Consider the following 27,232-nt stretch of genomic DNA (forward strand, 5'->3'; position numbering starts at 1 on the left):
ATCTCCTATTATTAACTTCGTGACGAAAAAAGATTTTTAAAATTTTTTTGATGTAGTTAAAATATTTTCATAAAAAACACAATTCATGGAATTATTCAATTTTTTTGATTGATTTAAATATTAGTTATTTTTTATAAAAATTCGCGAGATATAAATCTAAAATCTATAACTAACACACTAAAAATTAAAAGGACTATATTTACCGCGCATTTACGCGGGATCTACACTAATAACCCATTAAATGCTTTAATCAACCCTTAAGTGGTCGACACACTAACGGTAAAATAACGGGTTAAGATTTTTCATTTTGATGTAATCTCATTTTAGTTTATTCAATTACCTTTTTTCCTAAAAAATCAAATCAAAATAACACAATATAAGACTTTTGAAGGGATTTATTCAATAATGGGATTTAGCAAATACTTTTGACAATTCAACACCGAATAATGATAGTTTAAAACATTAAAACATTAAACGAAAATATTTAATAATGATAGTTTGCTCCTCATAACCTTCTTGACACCCAATTATAATCTTGTTTCCGTCACCGTGTTTGTACATGTGCAGGTGGAAGTTATCGTACAATTGGTTGTATTTACACCAAGATGTTAAACTCGTTTGTAAAGTAACCGCACCGCGTTAACTTAAAACTTACCAAGCTTATTTCCAATATCACTAAATTAGGTTTAAAGTTAGTTCAATTACTTAGTAAAGAAACTTATGAAACTCATCTACAAAGATATCGGGCCCAACTAACTCAATTGATCTTGCTTAAAACCGTTTAAAATTATAACCTCTTTAATTTTTTTTTTCTTCTTCTTTATTTAATTGGATGTAAAACTCGTCTAAATTAAAACGGTATTTTGTAAATGAAGGTGGTGTGTGGTGCAGAAGATCACATTCACAACTCAGAGGACAGGGAGACTAGTTGTTAGTTGGCAGTGCGGCAGTGCCAGGTAATTTAAAATAATCTGAAAAAAAGAATAGAGGAGAGAGAAACTTTTTGATGAGATTTTAATCGTAATTTAAAATAAAAATAAAAATAAAAATAATATTTTTTGTTTTGTTTTACTCGAGTCACATAGGAGGAATAGGAATTAGGAAGAAGAAGAGTGGAGAGAAGGAGAGAGAAAGAGAAAGAGAAAGAGAAGGGAAGGGGAAGGGGAAGATGGAGATGGAAGGAGAAGAGAGAGAAAGAGTAGTAGTTGATGAAGAAGTGTTAGGTTCAAGTTTGACCATGGAGAAAGTCAAAGCTGCTAAGAAATTCATCGAAAATCATTATCGTGCTCAAAGGAAAAACATTCAAGAGCGTAAAGAAAGGTACTCTTCTTCTAGATCTCTTTTTGAGAAACATTTATGTTTTTTGTTCTGATTAATTTTTGTGTTTATGTTGTTTTCTGTAATCTCCTTTTACTTTAATTACTTCAAATTGCTTGATTGATTTCGTTTCGATTTCCGAGTAGCCAAATTGCTGCGTAAATAGTAGTAGCAGATATTGTACTGTTGGTTAGTTGAAATTGCTTCCGTTTCGATTTCCGAGTAGCCAAATCCCGATTCCTGCCGTAAGTAGTTTTATTACTTGAGATTGCTTTGATTGATTTCATTTCGTTCGACTGCAGTAGTTGTCGCTGTTGTTGTAGTACTGACCATATAGTTTTATTAGTCAATGGAAAATTGGAAAGAGTGTTGAAGATGAAATATATTAACTTCATCTTGGAGGAGCATGATTTATGAGAAGATTGTGACTCTTCTTCAAGTTAACTCTGTCTTAGCAATATTTAAACTGTTTTGTCACGATATAACTCATAAGTAGACGGATTTACTGAGGGTTCCATTTCAGCCTACAGAACTCGAAGGTTCTCGTAGTAGGTTGATGAAACGAATGTTGAATATTAGAACACGTAGATTTCTTTTTATTTGAGGATATCAGCTAAACATCAAAAGATGGTTTTGGATTGAAAGTTGGAACTTGATGCTAAGATTGTAACTCGTATGATTACTTCTGTTTGATGATATCGCCTTAGTAAGACTTGCGCTATCGTGGTGTTATAAGTGAAGCAATACATCATGAGTGCCATTTAGAGGTGACAAATGAAATCAAGTTGTAGATTAAGCAAGATTGTTTTTTTTTTTTTTTTTTTTCTCAATATTAATTATATGATAGAAATGCCGAGGTCCTTGGCAACTTGCAAGTGATTTTCAGTGTAAAGATAGTTTTTGTTTGCCTATTTGGAGCGAAACATTTATTGGCAGCAGAATAAGGAAGGGGGAGCTGTTAATGGTTCCACCCCCTCAACTTTGAACTAGTAGGGGCTACCATCTCCTCGACTTTGAATTCACATTATTTGTGCAATTGTGCGTAGTTAGAATTGCAAAATGAGGGTAGACACAATGGTTTCCTTACCTTTTTGCTCCCCAAAATACTCCGTAATGAAATAAAACAGGAGAAACCAACAACTTATTTTATGGTCTCGCCAATCATTTTGAACTTATGTCATGAAGTAACTTTTGGTCGATGCAATTTCCATCACGGGAAATGTCACATACATCTGGCCTCCGTTCCCTACCATAACCGGATCATCTGAGGAACCAGGGTTAGGGTCTTCATGATGTATAATTGAGCTAGTCTCTAGCTCATCATCCTTATCGCTGACGTATGTTTGCAAACTTGATTATTGTGCTTGACATGTTATGAGCCACTATAGTGATTTTGCTTTCGTGCTTCACAATCTGTTTTAGTTTAGAATGTGTCTCTGATGTGGCTTTTTATCATTTTAGACGATGGGTTCTAGAAAAAAAGCTAGCTTCTTCAGATGTGCCCCAGGAGGAGCAGATCAATTTGATTAAAGACTTGGAGCGGAAGGAGACAGAGTTCATCCGGCTGAAAAGAAATAGGATTTGTGTAAATGATTTCGAGTTATTGACAATTATTGGTAGAGGAGCTTATGGTGAGGTGAGTAATAGACAAAATTGACGAATACATGTTTCTAATGCATTTAAGCATACTATGATTTGTGTCGTGATTCTGACCAGAATTCTGGTTGCGAGTGAATGTTCATAGAGTCGCGATCCACTTGTTTTTTTCTTTTGTTGTGAGTGAAGATTCATAGTCGTATGTTTGGGATGACATTGGTACAGTGGATAGATTGATGTGGATGGATCTGCCTACGATGATGTTTAGTTTGGTGTGGTGGTTGACCATAAGATTAGTGATTTTGTTTGTCCAACATCACCGTGTAGGCGTCTGCTTCTTAGAATACTTCCATATACTCTTTTTAACTGATGTCTCGACTCCATGAACGTGTGATTTTATCCCTTTTTACTACTTTCAGCTCAATATGGATTTCTGTATTTCAGGTTCAACTTTGCCGGGAGAAGAAATCAGGGAATATTTATGCCATGAAGAAGTTGAAGAAATCCGAAATGCTTAGTAGAGGACAGGTAATTCCTCTTTGCTTGTGAATGTCAATGCAAGTTCTTTGCTTGCTGATTCTGAGAAGCTACTCGGCCGTCTCTGAATTCAATATGTGATTCTGGAATACAATTGATACCTCCTAATGAAATATCTCTGTGTTTCAGCTGGATATGTGCATGAAAACATCCTCCTTGACCGTGATCGATTTCGTTTGAAATAAAATAAAAAGTATTGTTCTAGTTTTAGATTATCATTTCATACTCTCTGTTAATTGTAGAATTTTGATCTCAATCTAACTATAAAACAAATATTTGAAGCATAACCATATTCTGTTCTGTAGAGCGATTATTTTATATCTGACCTACTTTTTTTGCCGTTTCAAAGTTTGTAAATTGTACAGCGTGCTCTGTATACACAACGTTATCTTTTTGCTTTTTAGGATGCCCTGATTTTCCGTTTGTGACTTTTTCTGCCTCTGCTGTATTTTTCTTATATGAGAAAGCGTCCTTGATTGCTTTATAGCAACTTATACAAGCATCTAGCTTACAGTCATGCTACTCTGTGTTATTTCTCTGTTGACCTTAACTTAGATTGAAAATGAACCTGGCAATACAGTATCTTTTTTCACTCCTATCTTTGTATCGCTTGCAGGTGGAACATGTCAGAGCTGAAAGGAACTTGCTCGCTGAAGTTGACAGTCATTGCATAGTGAAATTATATTACTCATTTCAAGATGCTGAGTATCTTTATTTGATCATGGAATATCTACCTGGTGGTGATATGATGACTCTGCTGATGAGGGAAGACATATTAACTGAGAAGGTTGCAAGATTTTATATAGCTCAGAGTGTTCTGGCAATAGAATCCATTCACAAGCATAACTATATTCACAGGTTTGCTATACATCATTATTAGATGTAGGGTAAAAATATATGGAGTATTCGCTTATCTTTCAAACTCTGAAGAATTTCATGCCTCTGTTATTTACGAGAATGATTAGTTCCTACATAATTTACCACCATATTTTTTCAGGGATATTAAACCAGACAACCTTCTTCTGGACAAAAATGGTCATATGAAGCTTTCAGATTTTGGCCTTTGTAAACCTCTTGATTGTTCAACTTTGTCTACAATCAAGGAAAATGAATCCATGGATGACACCTCTAGGGAACCAATGGACATAGATGGATCCCTACCCCATGCTGTCAATGGACATAGTTGGAGAAGTGCTCGTGAGCAGCTTCAGCACTGGCAAAGGAACAGAAGGACACTAGTAAGCTCGTTCTGCCTTCTCCTATAAACAATTTGGGTGATGATTGGCAATTTTTTCGCTGGTTTGAATAATAAGTCATCAATTTATGCTAGTTGATGTATATGGTTCGGAAGCAATGCCTTTTTACAAAATTGTTGTCAATTTGTCTAATTGTTAGTTTGCTTGCGTGTGAGTGACAGGGTGAAGCATTTTTGTGTTATTATTCTCCAATGTCTAGTGCACGTAAAAATAACATTGTTTAAATGTGAAAAGTATACTACTCTCAGGAGTCTGGACAGCTAAGATACGTTTTGACCTCTTATATAAGACTAATAAGAGGTAAAAGAAACTACCATGGAGTGATTTTTTATAGTTGAAGCAGGATCATGTGTATTCAGAAAGGGTAAAAGAAAATTGTCAGTAACAACTAACAATTGACAAGTCATTGTATCTGATTACTTTCATAAATTGAGTTTCTTTCTAGAGTTTAAGAAAGGCACTTTTCAGTGATGTGCAAGTGGGTTGTATACTTAAAGATGTTGTTTCAGTACTGTAAAGGCACAATAAATGCTAGTGTGGCTCTCTGAACCTGGAGGCCCTGACTTTACTATGAGATATGCTAATGTCATATGATTAAGCTTCAGTATTACGTCACCTTTGTCTAGCCAATGACACTAGCTCTCACTTTCTAACAGGCTTTTTCAACTGTGGGTACACCTGACTATATTGCTCCTGAGGTTTTACTGAAGAAAGGATATGGCATGGAGTGTGACTGGTATACTCTATTATTTTGCTGTCTTATGGTCTTACTGTCTTACAACTAGTTGACTAATCTGACAAGCTTGTTTAATGCTTTATAGCTTGCTGGCTACTACCTCCTATCCACACCAGAGTTCTAATGCCCACAAATATGTGAGAAAATTTGAATCATAGAAATTTTGGCGTGGAATGGAGGGAGTAATTGCTTTGAATTTCCTGTACTGGAGGATTCTTGTTGAATAATTACCGATTTTTTTTTTTTTGTTAAACCACCATATATCTTTATTTCATTTCTTATCTCCCTTAGCCCCTACCTTATATCCCATTAATGCTTTGTGAATAGTTATGTGACAGTCTGACAGATCTATTAATTTTCGGATACATAACTTCCTTGAGTCTTTCAGTAATGGTCGTCAGCTCTTCATTAGTTAGGGGATACGTACCCAGTCATTTGTATGTCCTTCGGACCTTCCAATGGCCAAATATCATTCTATGCTTGATTCGATGGATTGTATTATAAGCATAGGAGTAGCCAGTTTTTTTTTTCTAGATTATCAATCTTACAGCTTCACATATCTCAGGGTGCCTGAAAATGATAGTATTGTTGATTGTTCAAGGAAATTATATGAGAAATTTCAATTCCTTGTTTCATGTGTCGTATCTTTTAAGATACGTCTTTATACATTTTCTTAGTTAATAGGAAGACCTTACATAGTTGTAATTCATCAGCTTATGACGCTTTCGTCGTTCGTTGCAACTTGCAAGTGTAGTATTGTGCGAGTTACTTTTTGTTGTTCAAACATTGACAATGGTCGTTGTTTCTCAATTGTTAGTGCTTCTTACATGGGTTAGGATACCAAATCAATCAAAAAAAGAGAAACTACTATAGTTTTAAGTATCCCATATCGACCCCTTTTCGGATCAAAAGAAATGTGGCATATATTTATCAAATATCTTTAAACTTTTGTCCATTGTTCTTATCTTTTATTGTCTTGTTTAGGTGGTCATTGGGTGCAATTATGTACGAGATGCTAGTTGGTTATCCTCCCTTTTACTCTGACGATCCTATAACAACATGTAGAAAGGTATGTACTTTTGCCTTCGTTTAACATCGATTGCATGTGCAACTTTCTGGAAAATAACCAGTTGACATAGGCTTATTAACTTGACCAAATTCTGAGTGATATGCCACGGGTTAGATTCTCACACTGCTTTATCTGACTATAAATGCTATTGAATCCAGTGATTCATTATCACATTTCTGTGTCAGGAAGTAACTCTCTAAATGTTGTCATCTGTGAATATGATCTTTTTTCCCCAGAATAACTTAGGCAGCGTTCTCCAACGATAGGTACAGCAGGGAAGTAGTATTTTACTTCAAGATGAGTTGAGAATTTTAGTAATTAAAATAGATTATCTTTGCAAATAACTAGAAGAATCAGCTGGATCTTAGGATGTCCTCAGCTGCCCACCATTTGGTTCCAAATCTTCACTTTACTCTTAGTTATCCTCCGACTATCTTTGCTATTTAGAACTTCAACTCCTTTCATTTGGATTCAATTACATTTAGGCAATCTAAAACGTTTAAAATTAACATAAAACTCAAAATGCTGATAATGTCTATCTGGTAACATTATGTTGCCTAGGGTTCTATGATTGATGTGTTCTTTTCTGCATGGCAATTTTAGATTGTTCACTGGAAGCATTATCTCAAATTTCCAGAAGATGTAATAGTGACACTTGAAGCAAAAGATCTAATCTGTAGGCTGCTTTGTGATGTTGATCATCGATTAGGCACTGGAGGTGCGGAACAAATTAAGGTCTACCTCTGTTCTAAGCTGAATAATTTGGAATAGTTCTCTCTTCCACGCTTTGTGTTAGTTCTGTTTCTTATCTGATTGACACTTATCAGGCACATGCATGGTTTAAGGATGTGGAGTGGGATAAGCTGTATGATGTGGATGCAGCTTATAAACCACAAGTCAATGGGGAGTTAGACACGCAGAACTTTATGAAGTTCGATGAGGTATGTCGACCTGTTTTGCTGTTGTTTGAAAAGCTAACAATGTTATAGGTCGTCTTTTGATTTATTTTTTTTCCCTGGGACATTCAAGTTTTGGTCCGCTTTGTAGAATTTCGGAAGAATATTTGTACAGAAACTTGTTCTGATTTTTTCAGGCTCTTGTTTGGATTGAAGGATTTGGGAGAAGGGGAGGGGAGGGAGGAGTGGTATAAAATCATTTGTTTGGTTACAAATAGGATATGAGGAAAATGAAAGGGAGGGAAATAGAGGGATCCATTTTCCCTTCTCTAAGAAATCAAAATGGCTCCAACACGGTAAAGATTTGGAGGGGTATTGTATCCAGATACATCTCTTGTACTCCTCTCCTTCCCTTTCCTTTCCCTCTTTTCCCCTTCCCTCACTATCCCTCCTGAAATTATATTAAAAAAAGGGCTTATTACTCAGTGAAGCCAAAGATTCGTAGTACAAAATTGTGGTGTCTAGATCACAACAACGGTTGAGAAGCTGCGGTATCAAGATGTCTTTGATCTAACTATATCGATTCAGAGTTGAGATCGACGCAGCCATAGTTTGGAAAACGTCACAACACATTTAATGCGCTGCATTTTTTTTCCATTTTTTCGATAGATGAACAGGGCATAATTTGTAGCAGTAGAGAATAATATTTCAACAGTTGTACTTGTCATCAATTTGTATTTATAATGATAATAATATTTGTGTGTCATAAAAGTATATGGTTATTTAATGTATATTACTTTTTAACATACAAGTAGATTTTGGCCCCCACTATTTTTCCCGCTCTCATTGATGAAAGAATGTTATCACCTCTGTATAATACTTTGTGATTCTGCTTTGTTTCAGTCGGACACTGCCACACCATCAAGATCTGGATCAGGATCCTCAAGAAAGGTACGTTGGTTGATACCTTTAATCATAATTTGAGACAATAGATGGTATGAAACTCTTAATTTGTAATACACAAATGGGGTAGAATCTCCTTTAAATTGCCGTGCTAATTTTGACTTGGTATGTATTATGATGACTGCCACGTTTCGCTGAGGTCTGAGAATTCTAGTGCATGCGGCCTTATTTCTTAACAAGAGATGAATCGATATATCTGTTGCTGTTTGGAAGGTCCCGTTGCTATAACATTTTTGTTGTGAAGTTAAAGCGGTACTAACACTAAATTAGTAGTTGAACCTTTTCCGAGAATGCTAACAGGGGGGCTGTAAACGCTTAGATTTCAGCATTGAAAAAGAAATCCCTACTCTTGTGTTAGCTCCATAACTCCAACATAACTATCAACAAGATAGAATTAGTCCAAGGGCATAAAGATGTAGTGTTACTTTTTTAGCTGGGTGTCATCTGATATCCTCCTTGGTTGATCTCTGTTTGGGTGTCATTCTTCTTGAATTTTGGGTGTCATTATTCTTGAATTGCCCGTACAACTCAATAAAAGCTGGTAACATTACAGTTCATATTGACTTCAGAGTTCAGACCATTTTAATAGAGGAAGGAATAAAATTCTCCTACCAAAAATAAACACTCCTTCTGGCGCAAACATATATTGGTTTAGCATGCTCAGCTTGTAGAATGAAAAGACAAATGCGAAATAAAGTAGAAGAATCTGTTTTCCTATGAATTGGTATATCAGTTATGTTGCTATGAAACTAAATTTCTGCTTAATTTGGTAAATTCACACACCATTAATTCCATGTCTAGTAAATAATTTACCCTGCAATTGCGCCTCTGTTTATCTTTTCCCCTTTTGTTCCCTGCTTAGTCTGTAATGCAACGTGTTACCTCAACAAATGTAAACTTTCACTACTCTTTAGCTTGACACTGGTCTGAGACTTGATTGCCTAAGCTAGATAACCATTTTATCTACGTTTCTCTTCTGACAGATGCTCACATCAAAAGATCTAAGTTTTGTTGGTTATACATACAAGAATTTTGATGCTGTCAAAGGATTACATCCTTCTCTTGGTATGCTCGTTCCTTATACTTGATACATTTTTTGTGGTGGTGGCAATTGTTGTATGTATCTTGTTTAGTTTGCATGTAATTTGTTTTTACATTCTTACTGAGAAAAATATGCATAGAGTTGACTGAGTCTGACTAAATTTTTATCTATATCTTACTTCATGAATGCTAGTGGTTATCCCTATGTAGGCAGATCATCTGTTTCAGGGTAATTGTAAAGATGTGTGTTTCCTCCAAAACTGAGAAGAATTATAGGAGAGAGACTGATGGAGAAAGAAAACACTTAGGGCTTGCTTGGGATGGGAGTAATTATTAAGGGAGTAATGAGAGCAAAAATAAGAAATGGGAGATTGGTGCTTTGTGGTGGTTGTGGATGGTGGAAAGAGGAGATGAGGGAGGAATTATTACCTCTATATGGAGGTAATTATTACTTGGAGGGGGAGGTGGGTAACAATTACTCCCTTAATGGAGGGACTATTACACTATATTTCCCCATTTCTATCCATTTCTATCTCCAACCCCCATCCCTTCCCTCCATTTTTTAGTTCATTTTAGATCTATTACTCCCTTAATTATTACTCCCATTCCAAGCAAGCCCTTAGAACAAACTTTTACGGGCTCAATCCTATTATCAGCTAAACTTGAAGGTGCCATTTATTTATCTCTCTTCCACAAGATGAACTTGGATGATCATGCTCTCTCAGGCTGCGGCTGTAGACAGTTAGAAATCATTTATGTATTTTATTCTTTAGAAGCGCCAGTGCTGTCACTTTTAGTAGAACAGCTTTAAAATAAGTAGAGCTAACGACAATAGTACTTCAATGTCTCAAGGGCTCTTGCAAATGGCAGTTTAAGGAGGTACTTGATGTACACAACATTACCCCTGTGTAAACTACACAAAGAGGCTGTTTCCGGATGACCCATAATAAAATTGTGCTGGGACATCAAATGACAACTTACAATTAAATAAGTGCAAACAGATTAGTGAGACATTTTACTTTATTCCATCATAATCCAGTATCAAACAATAGTGAGTCTGTCGTTCCATTGGAAATAAAAATAGTGTTAAAATAATACAAATAGAATGAAATGATTAACATATATTGACATGATATCAATATTCAAAGCTCTTCCGATTTGGAGCCTTGTGATATCTAACTAGGCAAGACATACGCAAAACTATCCTGTGATTCCAGCTTTAGATTTTAGTCTAAATGCACCCCAGACTCTTGTATGACAAACTGATAGATGACAGTGCTCATTCTTTTGTAACTTCATCTCGATAAAATCAAGCTTATCTCATTTCTCGGCCTTGTTTTACAATGTAGATCGCAAAGGAAGCTCATCACCGAAACGGCCATCCCTGGATTCTATATTTAGTAAGAATACTTCTCCTGACCAGTGACTAGTTATTTCTTACAGCCTTTTAGTTCAGGATTCAATAATCTTTATTATTTTTTCGCAGATAAAAACGGTATGGACTATTCCGCAAAGCATGCAGAAGAAATGGATGTACAGATGCTATCGACAACTGATGATTGTATGTCCCCGTAAAATAATTACCAGGAAAGGATGCCAATCTTGTAGAATATGTGCCATAAATTTGAGGCTATTACCAAAATGTGGTGTTGTCTTTGATTTGGCTGACGAGCAATATACGACACCATCTCCATCATCTATCTAATTGTACAGCATTTGAGAGATCATCTACAACACCACCACCACCTCCATGATATAACAAGGGTTTGTGTATTAGAGGGCTTTTATACCCCTCTATCGTGTTATTTATATATTCTTCCCCATTTGCGTATGTTTTGCCTAGTTTTGCGTATGTTTTGCCTAGTTGGCTAGGAATTCATATATGGGTATGTAGAGTTTGGTCCAGGCTGCCCAGGTTGGCTAGTTGTAGGGATTGGTGAAATGCCTTCTCTTGTGGCAGTTTCTGATCACTGTTATTCAACTCTTTGGGGACTAGATTCATACATTGATTGTAACATTTGTATCAAATTATTTATATATCAACCTAGATTCCTTTTTTTTTTTTTGGTTATGAACCTATATACTTACTTGAATGGGGAGTTCCAAATTACAAATTGGGTTCATAATTTGAATTCGATGTATGCAATCTTACCGCTTTTTACAAAGCACAGATTTTATTTGAAGGATACCTAAAATATCAGCAATGCCTTGATTTTTAATAATTTGTAAATGTGTTTTTGCGTTAGGTTAGCTACGTATTTGCAAAAATTATAAAAGTTAGATATTTTTAACTCACATGAATATGTCTCGATTGTGAATAGTGTACAAAAGTGAAAACATGGATGTCTGAATATGTCTCGGAAAACATGAATGTCTGAATCTGATTTAAACAGTTGCAAGCTTGTTTTGTTCTTAGATGAAAACAAAATAAATGATAACTTCCTAGCTTGAGAGTTGAGACCTCGAGTCACATCTCACTAAATCTAGTGTCTATTTCTTCTTAAAAAGGAAATGAGCAACCATCCATTCTTCACCATTGTTATACCCGAATAGCTCCGCCACTGAAATGAAAAACGTCCTCCAGTACACTGTCCACTTGATGGCGGAATCCTTGCCGTAGGTTGACTCCATTATCGGCTTAATCAAACCCATGTTTTGGTCCATTCGTTTCAGCCACTCTTCGCTGGAAGATGTGTTGCAAGATGTTAGTTTAAGCTGAGACTCAAGCTTACTGTACTACAAAAGTCAAGACTGTAAGTAACTATATAAACCGTTGATTTTTTTGGCTCACCTTGTTTGAGCATAATGTTTTCCATTCACAAGCCAATGGTTTACAACAGAAACATCATCCTGCCATCACAATCACTAATTCATTAGAAACGCGACATTATATACGACTTTATTGTTCTCTGTCTATGTCGGGTTGTTCTAAATGATAGGTTCCTTTCGATCATTACTACAACGAAGTTTTAGTACCAAAATAATTTCGGGTTGATTAAATTAATCGGTACCTTTCTTAATGTAAAACCTTCAAACCTATCCATAGTGTTCTTAATTGAACTACCAAATAGAATCCATAAAAATGGAATGACAGTTGGTCAAATTTTCATATTTCTGCCATAATATCACTCATTATAAACTCACTTGGAAGTACAGGAGAAGGTTTGCTGCTGGCATAGTCCCGCCGGTAAAGAAGTAGCGAGTTATCCAGTCGTCCTCGTTAACGTCCTGCAAATGACAACCAAATTCAGATAACAGCTTCAAAATTAGTATCATCAAGTCGTTGGTTGAGACAATACCTCAAAGTGGTATGCGAAGGTCTTGTGACAGAAATAGTGAACAAAAAGAAGGCCGTCAGGTTTCATCCAATTAGATATCTTCTTGAGAAGATCTCGGTAGTTCTTCATATGCTGTGAAATTGATAGACCCTAAGTTATAACAGGAAGCACATCTCTACACAAGCACAGTCTTTCTTTTTCATACCTCAAACATTTCAATGGAGAAAATCCGATCATATGCTCCCTCCATCTCAAATGTACTTATGTCTGCCACTATGATCTCCACATTCTGCAGTTTAAGTTCCCTGCAGCACATTATTGCAAATAGCTCAGATGATTTAACAAGACCGACTTGACCAAGCACACGAGTTGAAGCATAGGGTATAGCTGTGCACACTGAATGCAGAGCCTTTTACTACGGTGTTCCATTAGGTTAACCCAGACTTTAGGACCCCAATTAAGAGTGCGTTTTGCTATATTTAGCTCGTGTGTAAAAAAATACGGAGTAGAATATTATGAGTTTGCATCTACATATTTTTTTTTGTTGGACCATCCTAAAACCATTTGGAGAACCAACTTCATAGCTTCTGCACAGATCCCGTAACTGATGGTGCTGAGAATGAGGTTGTCTCCGGTTAAACCATAATGAGTGTGTCGAGAATGATACTTGAGATTACAAGAAATAGTATATTGAGTCACTTTGTTGTATTCCAAAACCCAAAAACTAATGAGTTAGGCTTGATCGAAAGTGGAAAAGGCATTGTACTTGACATAAGAAGATTTCAGCTTGAATATAGAAGTTTATGATCAGAAGACAGACCTGCACTGGTCCTCGATATGAGCTTTCTGTGTCACTGAATTGCAAATACCAGTGACTTGACAGTTACTGTACTTGTTGGCGATGTACAAACTGAGTGAACCCCAACCACATCCCACATCAAGAACAGTATGACCGTCTTTTATCTCCGACCTTTGACAATATAGATCTAACATGGCCTTCTCTGCGTCATCTAAGCTCGTCTTTTTATCAGCAAAGTAACAGGAACTGCAACCAAGAGGCAGAGGCACTTAAATGCATAACAACATCAACATCATTACCCCCAGTTCCTGTAAATCGAGGGTAGGAAAGGGCTTGGAAATGAAAATGGAAATATCAACAAATACAACCGCTTAGCCCAAGATGAAATTTGAATTGCAAAATGGAAATGGTTAAAAGGCTTTGATAATGAGAAAGATTGAACCTGTACTTGAAATGGTGTCCTAATACAAGGTTGAAGAAGGAAGTAGGAAGTTCATAATGTTGTTCTTTTGCTTTATCAGTTTGAATTGCAATTGGCATTTCTCTCAAAGCTGAAACAAAGGTTTGATTCCAAGTTAAGAATGAAAACATGAACAAATATTCGAGGGAACCATATCCACACTCTACTCAGATAATCATTTATGGGGCCCGCCCCTAGCTAAATAAATGTTAACATTACTGCATTCTCAGTGTGCGACTCGATAGTAAAAAAAATAAGAGAAAGAGAGGCAGAGAAATTACAGTGAGCAAAGAGTAGAAGGTCAGAGAGTTGAGCATCAGAGGTGGGTTTGTAACCGGAACGTAAGCGAGAGGACAAGAGAAGGCGGGTGAGCCTCCTAATGACAGCATCAGGCAACAGATTTCTTTCAAGAGAACCAAGCATTAGCTTCACTGTTGCTTCATATGGCATTTTCAGTACTCCCTCCATTTTTCTTAGCTTCCTGCTTGATGGATACACTTTTGTTTTAAGATTTCCAAATATTACTAATTTATTTAAACCAACATTACATTACTACCTATTCATATCTCTTTTCTTATCTTTTCATGATTATTTATTTTTAGATGTAATGAAATTTCCCATGCTTCATTCTTCACTCTCCATTTCTTTAAGCTAAGCAACTAACGGTCACAGTCAGGCCACGTTCTTTGGGTAACCAACGTTTTCTTTCTTTCTTTCTTTCTTTCTTTTTTTTTTTTTTTTAAAGAAATGAGAGGAGGTTCAATTTGTCATATTTTTGTGGTTTTTTTTGGTCAAACACAATTTTTAAAAAACCTTTTTTTTTGGAAACACCACCTTTAAAAAAAAAATTTGTCAAACACAATCTTTAATATTTTTTTGGTCAAACATGACTTTTTGGCCGCATTCTGACTACTTGCGATGGGATGACTTTCAGTCTATATTTGAGATAACAAACGAAGTCAGTTTGAGGTGTTCTTGGACTCCTTGGAAATGTGGGAGTACAGGCTTTATAGGAGTTGTCAACACGGTGGCCAAAGGTGACCTTATGTGGGGTCAATTGGTGCGTAAAGTAAGGTTGGTCAGAGAAAGGGTTAGAAGTTTAGGTTTACAGCGGGTTGTTAGAGGGGTTTTCAAGGGTCTTTTAATGGGGTTATGATGTTTGGTTTTGTCTGAAATTTGGTATGTAGGTTGACGGGAGTGCAGGGTATGTCGTAGTTGTGTTGTTTGTGGTGGTCGTTGGTTACAAGTGGTAGTTCAAGAAGAGTGAATTTACCCACGGAAAAATCCTAATTTGTCTTACATCAACCCCATGTGACCAACCTTACTTTACACACCAATTTACCCCACATAAAGCCACCTTTGACCACCGTGTTGACAACCGCTGGAAATCCTGTACTCCCACCTTTCCAACGAGTTCAAGAACACCTCAAACCGACCTCGTTTGCTATCTCAAACATCGATTGAAAGTCACCCCATTATAAGTGCTCAAACTTTGCCCAAAATGTCGTGTTTGACGAAATTTTTTTTTATTAAAGGTTGTGTTTGATAAACTTTTTTTTTAAAGGTGGTGTTTGGAAAAAAAAAATTTTAAAGGTTGTGTTTGACAAAAAAAAACCCTATTCTTGTAAGACATGTTAAATATTAGAGGTGTCAGATGGGTCGGGTATAGGTCAGATTATTTCGGATTTGTCATACATTTTGGGTCGGGTTTCTGATCAATTTCGAATAATATTTTATCGGGTCACTTCTGGCTGTGTCACTTTCGGATATGCCTCATTTTGGGTTGAGTCGTTTTTGGTTAATGGCTAAAACACTTTAGTTGGGTATGTTTGACCTACTTATTGAAAATGCGTTTTTGTTTTTTAAGCTTAATTTTAAAAGTGCTTTTTGAAAGCAGAAGTACCAAATTGCTGCCTCTATTTTTAAGGGCAAAAGGATGAATTTTTGGTTTTTGAGAAATTTTTTTTAGCTTTCAAAAAATGATGTGTTCGGCCAAAAAGTATTTTAAGTCCAAACACACTTTTTAAGTCAAGCCAAACACACATCTAGGAGTCGTTCGGTTACTACTTGAAAAACTCATCGCAGTACACTATTGACAGATATACCCCTCTCATTTCCTCTTCCATTTTCTCTCTCTAACTTCTCTCTAATATATTCTCTCTAATTTCACAAACTCATTCTCCTCTAATTTCCACCAATGAACAAAATTTAAATTATACGCTAATCATGTACTACATTAACAAACTATTTCAAAACACAAATAATTATGTAATACGTTCATAAATTATCGTTAATAAATTATTTTCACACATATATTGGTTTCATAAACTTGCATTCTGGAAAAAAAAAACAAAATTACTATGCATAGTATAGTACAGTTTAACTCCCGACCACTAACCAAACCTACCACTCAACCACCCTCACCAACCTCTCCCTCCGGTGAACATCATCACCACCACTCGATCGCTCACCCTCAATCATTGCCAACTGACCAACCCACTACCGCCAACCCCATCACTATGTGAAAGTAAGAAGCCCTCAAAACCGTCTCCCTTAATGCCGCCCACCACATGCACTGATCGTACCGCGCCAGTGCCGCCTTTTCACTTGTCGGCCACTCATCCCACCAGTCCACCCGTGCAGCCCCTTAACCACCACACAAAACACTAAATTGACCAAACCCTAACCCACTCTAAATTAATCAAATTTTTTTTACCCAATTAGTTAAAGAAAACATTTGTTTGTCCGGTAATTGGCAATCAATAAATCAAATAGATGTTTAACATACGAATTGAGATCCGCAATTGAATTGTTCAATTGATTTGAGAGATTTTATTTGTTTGGAATTGAGAAAATTACTTTATTGAGTTTTTTTTGGTTAAGGGTATGTAAATGGAAAAAATTGTGAAAAATGTACTATAATGAGTAAAAAACGTACTGCGAAAATAAATTACAAACAAGGTTGTTTGGTTGCCATTTTTTGGGGGAGAATGTAGGAATTGGAACTTCTAGAAATTTCCAATGGCTACATAATGTGGGAGGTGGCTTACCTACTCCTGCCTTGGTCATTGGAAGTTCCTGCGAAATTTAATTTCTTCATGGGCAATCAAACGATTTTGCCGAATTCACCCGAATTGGATGATAGAACTTGCTCCCTCCATACCACACCAATGGTAACATTGAGAATTTTGACACTATTCATGGTCGTAGAGAATCTTCGATATTATTCTTAATCTATAAGACAAAATATGGTCATGTGTGATCTTGTTTGATTTATCGTCATGAGTGCTATAAAAATATCAAATTTTTATAATTTTTAATAATGTATAACGAAAGATATTCACGTTGCAAAACGTGTCTCGACAAGTGTGAAAAAGTCAATGTTACCATTGGTGTGGTATGGAGGGAGTAATTCCTATGAATTGAAAGTTCCTAGGAACTTGAAGTTCCTTAATCAACCAAACAGACTCCTTAGTACTATTTTAATTGATAACAATAATCCAAACTATTGGCCTCATTCTCAAAATAATCCTAATTAAGATTTATCCTACAATAAACTCAGCTTTTGATACTATGTTCTTAAAACAATCTAAGTGACTGCTTACTGGTTTAATAGGTCATTTATTTCTTTACTTTGAAAATATTTCGGGCAATATAAAATTGACATATCTAAGATTCTCCTCTATAATTATTCATCAATCCAACCACCACTCCGCCACCGGATTTCAACACCTTATCCTCATCACCGGCGACTACCACTATTCCCCAACATTAACACTATCACAAAGCCCCACCAATTGAACCATCACAACAATCATCTCTATGTCGGAGTCGAACTAAAATACCTCAATTATAAAGTAAACAAGACGAGGAACTTGGGAATTTTGGGAACTTGCTCAGTTTTTGTTGTTGAATTTGATTTATGGTTTTGTTTGGTTGAAAATTTGGATTATGGTTTACGGTCGGGGAGTTCAATATTTCTGGGGTTGTCTATGTTTTTAGACATAGGATTAGGGATTTCTCTGAGGTTAAACAAAAAATATTGACATAGCTCCTCACCATTCACCCACCTGACACCACCAACTACAGCGCGTACCACCTGTCATCAATTAACCACCCGCGAAACCACAACCCAACATAGCCAACCACCATAAAATGCCAACACACGAGCAGATCTAGAATTATAAAGATGGTAAAGATAAAAGTGATGCTCAAGATTGTTATTTGGAATTAATTTGTAAAGATTATCATAATTAGTGGAAGACGAAGAAGAATCAATGGAAATACAAGAGTAATCATTACCACGAGTGTTTATGTTTGAAGGGGAGGGGCTGTCATATTCACTCATTCACTTGTTTTGATTCACTTCATCATTAATGAAACAGTAGATAGATTGGAGTATTTTATCTATGAAGGGGAGGGATGTCAGATTTGATTTTTCTGACTTTTATATTCTATGAAAAACTTGATCGACTACTGGAATTTAGTCCTAACACTCTTTATAACTAGGTGATCGTAAAGAAGAGCTGGTAAGAAAATAAAGGAAGAATTTTGGAAATTAATGGAGGAAGAAATTAATTGAAAGAAGTAAATGGGAAAGTTATGTTGGTAATGATAATGAAGAAGATGAAGATTGGCTTAAGAAAATGAAGGTAACCCACAAAAGTTTTCTATTAACCGGTAATAACAAGTGACTAGTAAGACAGAAGCAATAGAAGATAAATGAGAGATAAAATCAGATTATTTTGGGTTACACAATAGCTTGGATTATTTTGAGAAGGTCGGTGATAGTTTGGATTATTCCCGTCAAATAACCCTAAGAAATATTATCTTATAAATTTAACTGCTCTCTCCCATCCAAACCAAAAGTAACACTTGCTTTTTTGCACTATTCATGAATCGTATGGAATTTTTGATATTATTCTTAATCTATAAGACAAAATATAGTCATGTGAGATCTTGTTTGATTTATCGTCATGAATGCTATAAGAATATCAAATTTTTATAATTTTTAATAATGTGCAACTAAAGATATTCACGTTACAAAACGTACCTCGACAAGTGTGATAAAGTAACTGTTACCTTTGGTTTGGATGGGAGGGAATATTTATTAGGAATTGATGTAACCAATGAAACCCTATTTTGATGCATATAACATTAATATGACTTAGTACTTGTCGTTTCGGGTAATTTTGAATCACTTTAAGTCATTTTGAATCGAGTCAATTATGAGTCGGGTCTTTTCAGATCGGGTCATCTCGGATCGTGTCAACATTGGGTCAATCAAGGTTAGGGTCGGGTCGGATTCGGGTTTCGGGTCATATTCAGGTTAAGCAAGTTCGGGTCACTTTCGGGTCTCGGGTTAGCCTTATCGGGTCAAGTCATTCAGGTCGGGTCTATTAAATATCATTCCACGTGTTTATATTGCACAAATTTTTACTTTTTCCAATACGTTCTGCTTTTATCTTATTCATCCTATATGGTATATTTGACCTATCTTAAGTTTAAGACGGGCAGTGTCCGATTCTTAAACAGAATTTGTGGACAAGTATAGAAGGAGTAGACTGAATGCGTTACATTTGATTCGAAAAAAACAATGAGGTGGCAACCGCGCGTTACATTTGATTCGGAAAAACAGTGAGGTGGCAACCGCGTCAGTGTAGCCGAGATTGGGTTAGATCGGTTCATATCAAGTCAACCTACCTTTTTGGGTCGAGTCAGGTTCGAGTCAAATTGTGCTCAAGTCGGATTATTCGGGTCGAATGATATATCAACTGAATCGAATAAAGCTAAACTGAATTGAAATCAGCTGAAATTAAGCCAGAAAAAACAGAGCCTTCACTTTCATTTTGACCAATATCAAGCCTAATAATTATCGGGTCATCAGTTTAATGGGATCCTATTTATTAAAGGAACAACCACAGTGCTGATGTCAATTTTTTCAAAGGTCAATTGTCTTTGCTAAATTTCAGAAGACACGTTCTTGAGATGGAATTAATTGAGCCATTTCATGCTTTCTCACTCTGAATATTTCAATTGATCATTTACAATACAAAGTTACAACTTCTTTAATAATGAATGTAATTATAACTTAAATATATAAATTTAAGTTATAATATAAATATATAAAATAAAAAAATTAAACACTAATTAATTGTCAGCATTGTCCATAAATTATTTCCAATACTAAATAATCTTATAATTCTGATGAATATAATGTCACAATACCCAGAAATTATGTTCCTAAATTATGTCCAAACACATCCCAGAAATTAGAGAATAGCCGATAATTAATTGAAAGCCCGAAAAGGCCAAAACAAAACCCAGAGATGCATAAATCACACAAGTGAGAATATTGATAAAAAAAAGAATGAATAATTATTAAACCCATAAATTGAAAACTAAAACAAAGTAACTAATTTAAGACAAATATTTTGCAAATTCTTTTACTGGATGTATACCAAAAGAATAAAAGGACAACTATTGAAAAACTAAGTGACAAAGAACAGGAGATGAATAATGTGATTGTATTCTTATTGATGATGAAGAGATACAGAATACATTGTTTATATACACCTAAAACGCAATATACACTTGCTAAAGACAAGCCTATAAACGTGGTAACAAATATACAATTAACTAAAATAGCTAAGATATATTTGACTCAATATTTGCACAATAATACTCCAATATGCGGATAATATTCCGCCATATCCTTCAATACTCCCGCTCAAGTTGGAGCACTTGGTAAGCTAATACCCAACTTGGATCTAAGAAAATGAAAAGCTTCTCCTCCTAACGCCTTTGTAAAGACGTCTGCCACTTGATCTTTACTCTGTATATAAGAAGTCAAAATAGTTTTATTCATAATGTAATGTCGTATAAAATGACAATCTACCTCGATATGCTTGGTGCAATCGTGAAATACCGGATTCTTAGCAATATTTAGGGCGGCTGTGTTGTCACAAAACACTTCAATGGGTGTTCTATGGTTAAGTCCAAGTGACTTGAGAAAACATTTGAGCCGAATTACTTCACTAGTCACCGCACCTAGCGCACGATACTCCGCCTCTGCACTCAACTTGGCCACAGTCGTTTGCTTCCTAGCCTTCCACGAAATTGGCGAGTGTCCTAAGGTGACAAAGTATCCGGTCAATGACCTCCTTGTTAGTGGGAACCTTGCATAATCTGAGTCCGAGTAACCACGTAACAATAGATCATTATTACGTTCGATCACAATTCCCTTACCCGGGCTTCCTTTAATATACCGTATAGTCCTTAATACCGCATCCAAATGTTCTTTCCTTGGGGCGTGCACAAATTGGCTTAATATATGGACTGCGTATACAAGGTCTGGCCTCGTTATTGTCAAGTACATGAGTCGTCCAATAAGGCGTCGATATTTCATTGGATCATGTAATAAGACTCCCTCTGCCAAAGCTAATTGGTGATTTGGTTGAATGGGTAAGTCGATTGGCTTAGCTCCTTCCAAACCTGCCTCTTTTATAATTTCTAGAGCATATTTTCTTTGGTTAAGAAAAAGGCCTTTAGTTCCGGTTGCTACCTCAATTCCGAGAAAATATTTGAGTCTCCCAAGGTCTTTAATACCGAAACTACGATCAAGAAAAAGCTTGAGACGGTTGCTCCTCGCTATCACTTATAATTATCATATCATCCACGTACACCAAAATCCCGATAAAAATTCCATCTTTATTATAAGTAAATAACGAGTAGTCAGCCACAGATTGAATGAAGCCATACCTTGTCAAAGACTCCGTCAATTTAGCAAACCAATTCCGCGAAGCTTGCTTGAGCCCATATAACGACTTGGTTAGCTTACAAACTTTCGTTGATCCTTCCTTTTCGAAACCAGGTGGCATTCTCATATATACTTCCTCATCTAAATCACCGTGAAGGAATGCATTGTTGATGTCCAATTGAGTAATTGACCACCCTTTCTAAACAGCTACAGCAAGCAAACAACGGACACTTGTCATCTTTGCTACTGGTGCGAATGTTCCGTGATAATCCATGCCTTCAACTTGTGTGTATCCTTGCGCAACGAGCCTTGCTTTGTATCTTTCGATGGAGCCATCCGCCTTATACTTTACTTTGTAAGACCATCGACAACCAATTGGTCTTTTGCCTTTCGGAAGATCAACAATTTTCCATGTCCCATTTGCTTCAAGCGCATCAAATTCTTTTGCCATGGCCTGCTGCCACTCCCTTATTTTCGAAGCTTCATTGTAATTTCGTGGTTCTCGTATTGCATCCACTTTGGCGAAAAAGCTCCTGTAATTATCAAAAAAACAATTGGTAGTGACGTAATTAACCAAAGAATAACAAGTACCTTTCTCCTTGGGTGTGGATTGGGGCGAGTGAGCAGCAACAACCGGGTCTATGAGACGGGTTGATTTACAAACATAGTCCTTTTTCCAATAGGGGTCGAATTTTTGGCGAGCACCTCGTCCTTCTGTCGCTGTTTCAGACTGTATTTCAGTCGCTGTTTCTGGCCGTATTTCAGCAACATCCGGTTCTGTACCCTGCACAAACATCTCCCTGTCGAAATTCATCTCATTCCCTTCATTATCTCCTGCCTCATTATCATTAGTTTCTGTTTCTTTTTCATTGACAACTGCTCATGACTAACAACAACACGTCGTCGAAAAATTGTGTTCCAGACTCATGAATGTGCTTAAGGTCTTGCTGATTCGTGGGTTGTGCATCAGTAAAGTGGAAAATGTTCTCATAAGAAATGACGTCTCTTGACTCAAAAATTTTCTTTTTCTTTAAATCGTAAACTTTTCACCCTTTTTTGCTATGAGGGTAACCCACGAAAATGCATCTTTTACCTCTCTCATTGAATTTATCCTTGGGCCTGTCTTTATTATGAGCATAACACACACTTCCAAAAACTCGAATGTTGTCAAAACAAGGTCGTTTACCATATAAAATTTCATGAGGGGTTAATCCATCAAGCAAACGAGTGGGCGTTCTATTTATTAAATACACAGCGGTTAGAACACATTCCCCCTCCCCCCCAAAAAAAAAAAATAAAAAAAAAAAAAATTAGTAGGTAGGTTTGCTTGAAAGCGAAGAGCTCGTGCTTTCTCTAAAATATGTCTATATTTCTGTTCCACCCTACCATTTTGTTGTGGGGTGTCAACTTGGCTAGTTTGAAAAAGCATACCATACTCATTGTAGTAATCTTTCATGGTATTTGACAAAAATTCTATACCATTATCGCTTTGCACCACTTTAACCTCCTTCCCAAATTGTGTCTTGGTCATTCAACAAAATTTAATCATAAGGTCACTTACTTCACCCTTATCACGCATCAATTGGACCCAAACAAGTCTACTTCGGTCATCAACAATAGTGAGAAAGTAATGGGCTCCCGACAAAATTTTGGTGTGGTAAGGTCCCCAAATATCATAGTGTATAAGGGCAAATAATTCCATACTTCTCTTATTATTAGATTTAAAAACCGAATGAGTTTGTTTGGCCTGACAACACGGGTCACAAATAGTATTAGAATTCCAAGACAAATTAAAACCAACTAAATCGTAAAAGAAAGGTAAAATACTACTTGATGGGTGCCCGAGTCGCTTGTGCTACAAACGTGAATCAGTACTAGTACTTGCTTGCGCCACCATATTCCGTCGTTCACCCTTCAAATAATAGACCCCGTCATTATGCTCACCCCGCCCAATCTTCATCCTCGTAGATTGGTCCTGTATAACACAATGATCGTTATAAAAAGTCACTACACAATTGTTTTCCGTAATTAATTGTTGTATAGAGATTAAATCACAAGTTAAGGACGGGACATAAAGGACGTCTTTGAGAGTAAAATTATCGTTTAAAGTCACTCTTCCATGTTGTTCTGTCACAATTTGTGACCCATCTGGCAGGCTTATAGTCGACTTCTTCCTCTGCCAAATATCTTCGACCAAGTCGCGCCTACCTGTCATATGATGCGAGCATCCGCTATCGAGTAACCAATGACCGTATTTATTATCATTCGTACCTGATTTTGGCTGACTACCTTCAACCTTGTTGTTTAATAAAGTTCTCAATTGAACAACTTCATCAGCCGTGAACCCTTGTCTGTCTTCTTCACTGACAGTCGCGGCATGAGCCTGCTGGCTTGGACCCCCACGATCTCTGCCGCCTCTTCCGCGGCTTCCATAGCGTCCATGAGCTCTTCCTCATCCTTGGATGCCCATCTTTTCCCAACACTTATCCTCTGTATGCCATAATTTATTGCAATGTGTGCATCTGATTACGCTTGATGCTTCACCATCTTTAGTTGACTCAACACCACGATTTGCTCCCCCAGTAACTTGTGCGGCCATGGCTGCCTCTGAAGTTTCCTCCTTCACCTTAGTGACTGCCCGGTGACGTTCTTCACGGAGAATGAGACCATACGCTCTGCTCAAAGAAGCAATCTCATCTTCCATTAATAAGTTTGATCGGACATGGCCGTAAAGAGCGTTATCGAGCCCCATCAAAAACTGGTGAACTTTTTCTTCTCGTTCTTTAATCATTGCAGTGGCCGCTCCGCAAGTACATGGTGGTACTTTACTGTAGGTTCCTAATTCATCCCAAATAGCCTTCAATTGAGCATAATACTCGACTACGGTCTGATTTTTTCCCTTGCTTGCACTCGGTTATATCGCTTTTAAGTTGGTGAACCCGAGGCGCGTTTCCGGTAGAATATCGATCACGTAGTTCCTTCCAGATATCCACTACGGTTCCGGAAAAGGCGATACTTGGATGAAGTTTTTGGTGGATTGAATTTCTCAACCACGCCTTAACAATTGCGTTGCATTGTCTCCAAGCAACGGCTTCGAGAGTCTCTGCCTCGCCTTCCACAACCTCCGGCTTTTTCACGGTACCCTCGATGAAACTTAATTTGTTTTTGGCATCGAGACCGTTTCGTACAACATCCGCCCACAATTGGTAATTATCCCCATCGAAAATAATTTGTGATAAAGATAAATTCGGGCTCTCACTTGGATGAAGATACAGTGGTGAGGAAGGTGGTATGCTCTCGTATTTTTGATCGGATTTAATAAGGGTTCCTACTCCCTGTGTCATTTTGATTATTTTCGTGATGAAAAGCGAAAAGAAAAAAGGATCGATATATACTCACTTCTATGATGCCATGAAAAACTAAGTGACAAAGAACAGGAGATGAATAATGTGATTGTATTCTTATTGATGATGAAGAGATACAAAATACATTGTTTATATACACATAAAATGCAATATACACTTGCTAAAGACGAGCCTATAAACGTGGTAACAAATATACAATTAACTAAAATAGCTAAGATATATTTGACTCAATATTTGCACAATAATACTCCAATATGTGGATAATATTCCGTCATATCCTTCAATAAATATTGTCTCAAATATATAAATTAAAAAACAACAAACCAAAACAAAGTATTTATTTAAAATTTCATTAATAAAATGAAATAGAAATTTTAATATTTAAACGATATAAACCAAATGAAATAGTCATAAAAATGAGAGTTATTTTTATGTTCAATTGGTCTTACACTCTTATAGCTATAAGTTAAATTTCAATGATTATGAAAACATCTGTAATAATATAAAATAAAATTACGAAGTACTTTCTTAACAAATTGATGAAATAATCGAAAAAATAGCACAAAACTTGCGAAACATAGAATCAATTCAGACAAATTCGGACATGCATTCGTCCATTTTCCTTCAAATGGTAATCATGCCACCTATTCGAACATGTATTAGTCAATATAGTACTCGAAATAACGAATATTGGTTTTTTAAAAATTGCATAATCAATCGCAACATAATTGAAAAAATAGAAAATTTAGCAAAAAAGAGAATGATAAAAATGAACAAACTCACTAAGAATCATAGAATATGACAAGGAATTTGGAAAACATGAATGTTTGGACGGAAAAAATAGAAGGAAATTTGATTGGTGTGGGTTGTTTTGATGAGACGAGTCACCGGTGTGTAGAGAAGGAGAGAGAAGAGAGGCATGGTGTATTATAAGATGATAGGGTTAGGGTTTGAGGAGAGTGGTTTATTTATATGGACTATTGTGTTAATGGGTTGGTTTTTGTAATTTGTTAGGCCGACCTATGGGCTATTATGACGGATTTTTAAATTTGAGGGCTGTAAAACGTCGTCGACGTTTTATAACAAATCGTCGACGCTTTTCATAAAAAAGACGCCCCCTACCCTTCCTCTCCCTCTCTCCACCCTATTTTCTCCCAAACTCTCCCAAACAAAAAACACTTAAAAAAAAGTCGATGTTCTAAAAGCGAATGTTCTAACAACGATTCAATGTCAAACAACGAGCAATCCACATCAAATGCTAACAACGATTCATCGGTAAGTAATTACACAATCTATTTTTATTTCAATCGAATTTAGTATGATTATTGAATTACATGCTAAGTTGATATGAATCCAATTAGTATATATATTGCATTACATGTTAAGTCTTCATAGAATTAGTATATTGAATTACCTTGTGAATAGAATTAGGATGAATCGAACACAACACGTCCAATAGCCATCGCAAATATTTGTTTGTCGTCAATAGGGACGTGTACATTCATTGTCCTCATGGAGAGGGACGTGTACATTCATTGTCCCTCATGGACAAGGACGCGAACATTCAACTCTTTCCTGGATAGGGACAATGAATGTCTACGTCCATCATGGAAGGGGACGATGAATTTCTACGTCCTCCATGGGTAGACGTTGATTATCAACGTCCATTAAGGTCTGGGACGTGCACTGTTCACGTCCTTTGTGAGGAGGGACGTGTACTATTCACGTCTGTCCTGGTGACGGACGTGAATATTCATTGTCCGCTCATGGTTCGGACTATTAAATTGGTTTTTCATCATTTTATTTAGTTTTTTTTTTTCATAAATTTAGGTCGTTTTACATATTTTAGCATCTAACCATTATTAATTTTGCGTGTTAACAAGATTCATTTGAGGTGTTTGGTGTAAACGGTGTTAATTACAACCACCTATTTGAGACGGTAACATGTTTTGCGAGTCGGGGTGGGGCGTTTGATTGGGCTAAGAAAATAGCTTTTGATAACGGGTTTGCCTTAGTAAAAGCATCAAATGGGTCCAAAAATCGTAAACAACCCGAGTTGCAAGGCTCATACTTTCGTTGTTCAAGATACGGCCAAACCAGAAAGAAGATCGATCCCGAAATTCCCGACAAGCCTAAAAAGAAAGGGACATCTAAGTGTGA

At 36.4% G+C, this 27,232-nt stretch overlaps 4 protein-coding genes across 5 annotated transcripts; 1 reads left to right on the forward strand and 3 right to left on the reverse strand.

Moving 5' to 3' along the window:
* The first annotated feature begins 625 nt into the window (after positions 1–625).
* On the forward strand, positions 626–11,473 carry LOC141653468 (uncharacterized). Its single transcript, XM_074461237.1, has 14 exons — positions 626–956; positions 1,086–1,320; positions 2,779–2,953; positions 3,358–3,441; positions 4,067–4,308; positions 4,448–4,688; positions 5,363–5,442; positions 6,427–6,511; positions 7,115–7,246; positions 7,339–7,452; positions 8,311–8,358; positions 9,354–9,435; positions 10,761–10,811; positions 10,898–11,473. The coding sequence occupies exons 2-14, from the start codon at positions 1,169–1,171 to the stop codon at positions 10,984–10,986; spliced, it is 1,575 nt and encodes a 524-aa protein (XP_074317338.1). The 5' UTR covers positions 626–956; positions 1,086–1,168; the 3' UTR covers positions 10,987–11,473.
* Positions 11,474–11,762: 289 nt separating this feature from the next.
* On the reverse strand, positions 11,763–14,629 carry LOC141653469 ((S)-coclaurine N-methyltransferase-like). 2 transcript variants are annotated; one of them, XM_074461238.1, is made up of 8 exons: positions 14,230–14,629; positions 13,931–14,039; positions 13,510–13,734; positions 12,895–12,994; positions 12,711–12,821; positions 12,556–12,639; positions 12,203–12,261; positions 11,763–12,094 (listed from the first exon to the last, which is right to left on the reverse strand). In XM_074461238.1, the coding sequence occupies exons 1-8, from the start codon at positions 14,414–14,416 to the stop codon at positions 11,902–11,904; spliced, it is 1,068 nt and encodes a 355-aa protein (XP_074317339.1). In that variant the 5' UTR covers positions 14,417–14,629; the 3' UTR covers positions 11,763–11,901. The 2 variants fall into 2 exon arrangements, with proteins under 2 accessions (XP_074317339.1, XP_074317340.1); XM_074461239.1 differs by having other exon boundaries at positions 13,937–14,039; positions 14,230–14,570.
* A 6,049-nt stretch (positions 14,630–20,678) lies between these two features.
* On the reverse strand, positions 20,679–21,356 carry LOC141651441 (secreted RxLR effector protein 161-like). Its single transcript, XM_074459155.1, has 2 exons — positions 20,877–21,356; positions 20,679–20,783 (listed from the first exon to the last, which is right to left on the reverse strand). The coding sequence occupies exons 1-2, from the start codon at positions 21,354–21,356 to the stop codon at positions 20,679–20,681; spliced, it is 585 nt and encodes a 194-aa protein (XP_074315256.1).
* Positions 21,357–24,550: 3,194 nt separating this feature from the next.
* On the reverse strand, positions 24,551–25,051 carry LOC141651442 (uncharacterized). Its single transcript, XM_074459156.1, has one exon. It carries the CDS (start codon positions 25,049–25,051, stop codon positions 24,551–24,553), a length of 501 nt encoding a protein of 166 aa, XP_074315257.1.
* Between the last annotated feature and the right edge of the window lie 2,181 nt (positions 25,052–27,232).

This window comes from Silene latifolia, chromosome 4 (genome assembly GCF_048544455.1).
Source record: "Silene latifolia isolate original U9 population chromosome 4, ASM4854445v1, whole genome shotgun sequence".
NCBI lineage: Eukaryota > Viridiplantae > Streptophyta > Magnoliopsida > Caryophyllales > Caryophyllaceae > Silene > Silene latifolia.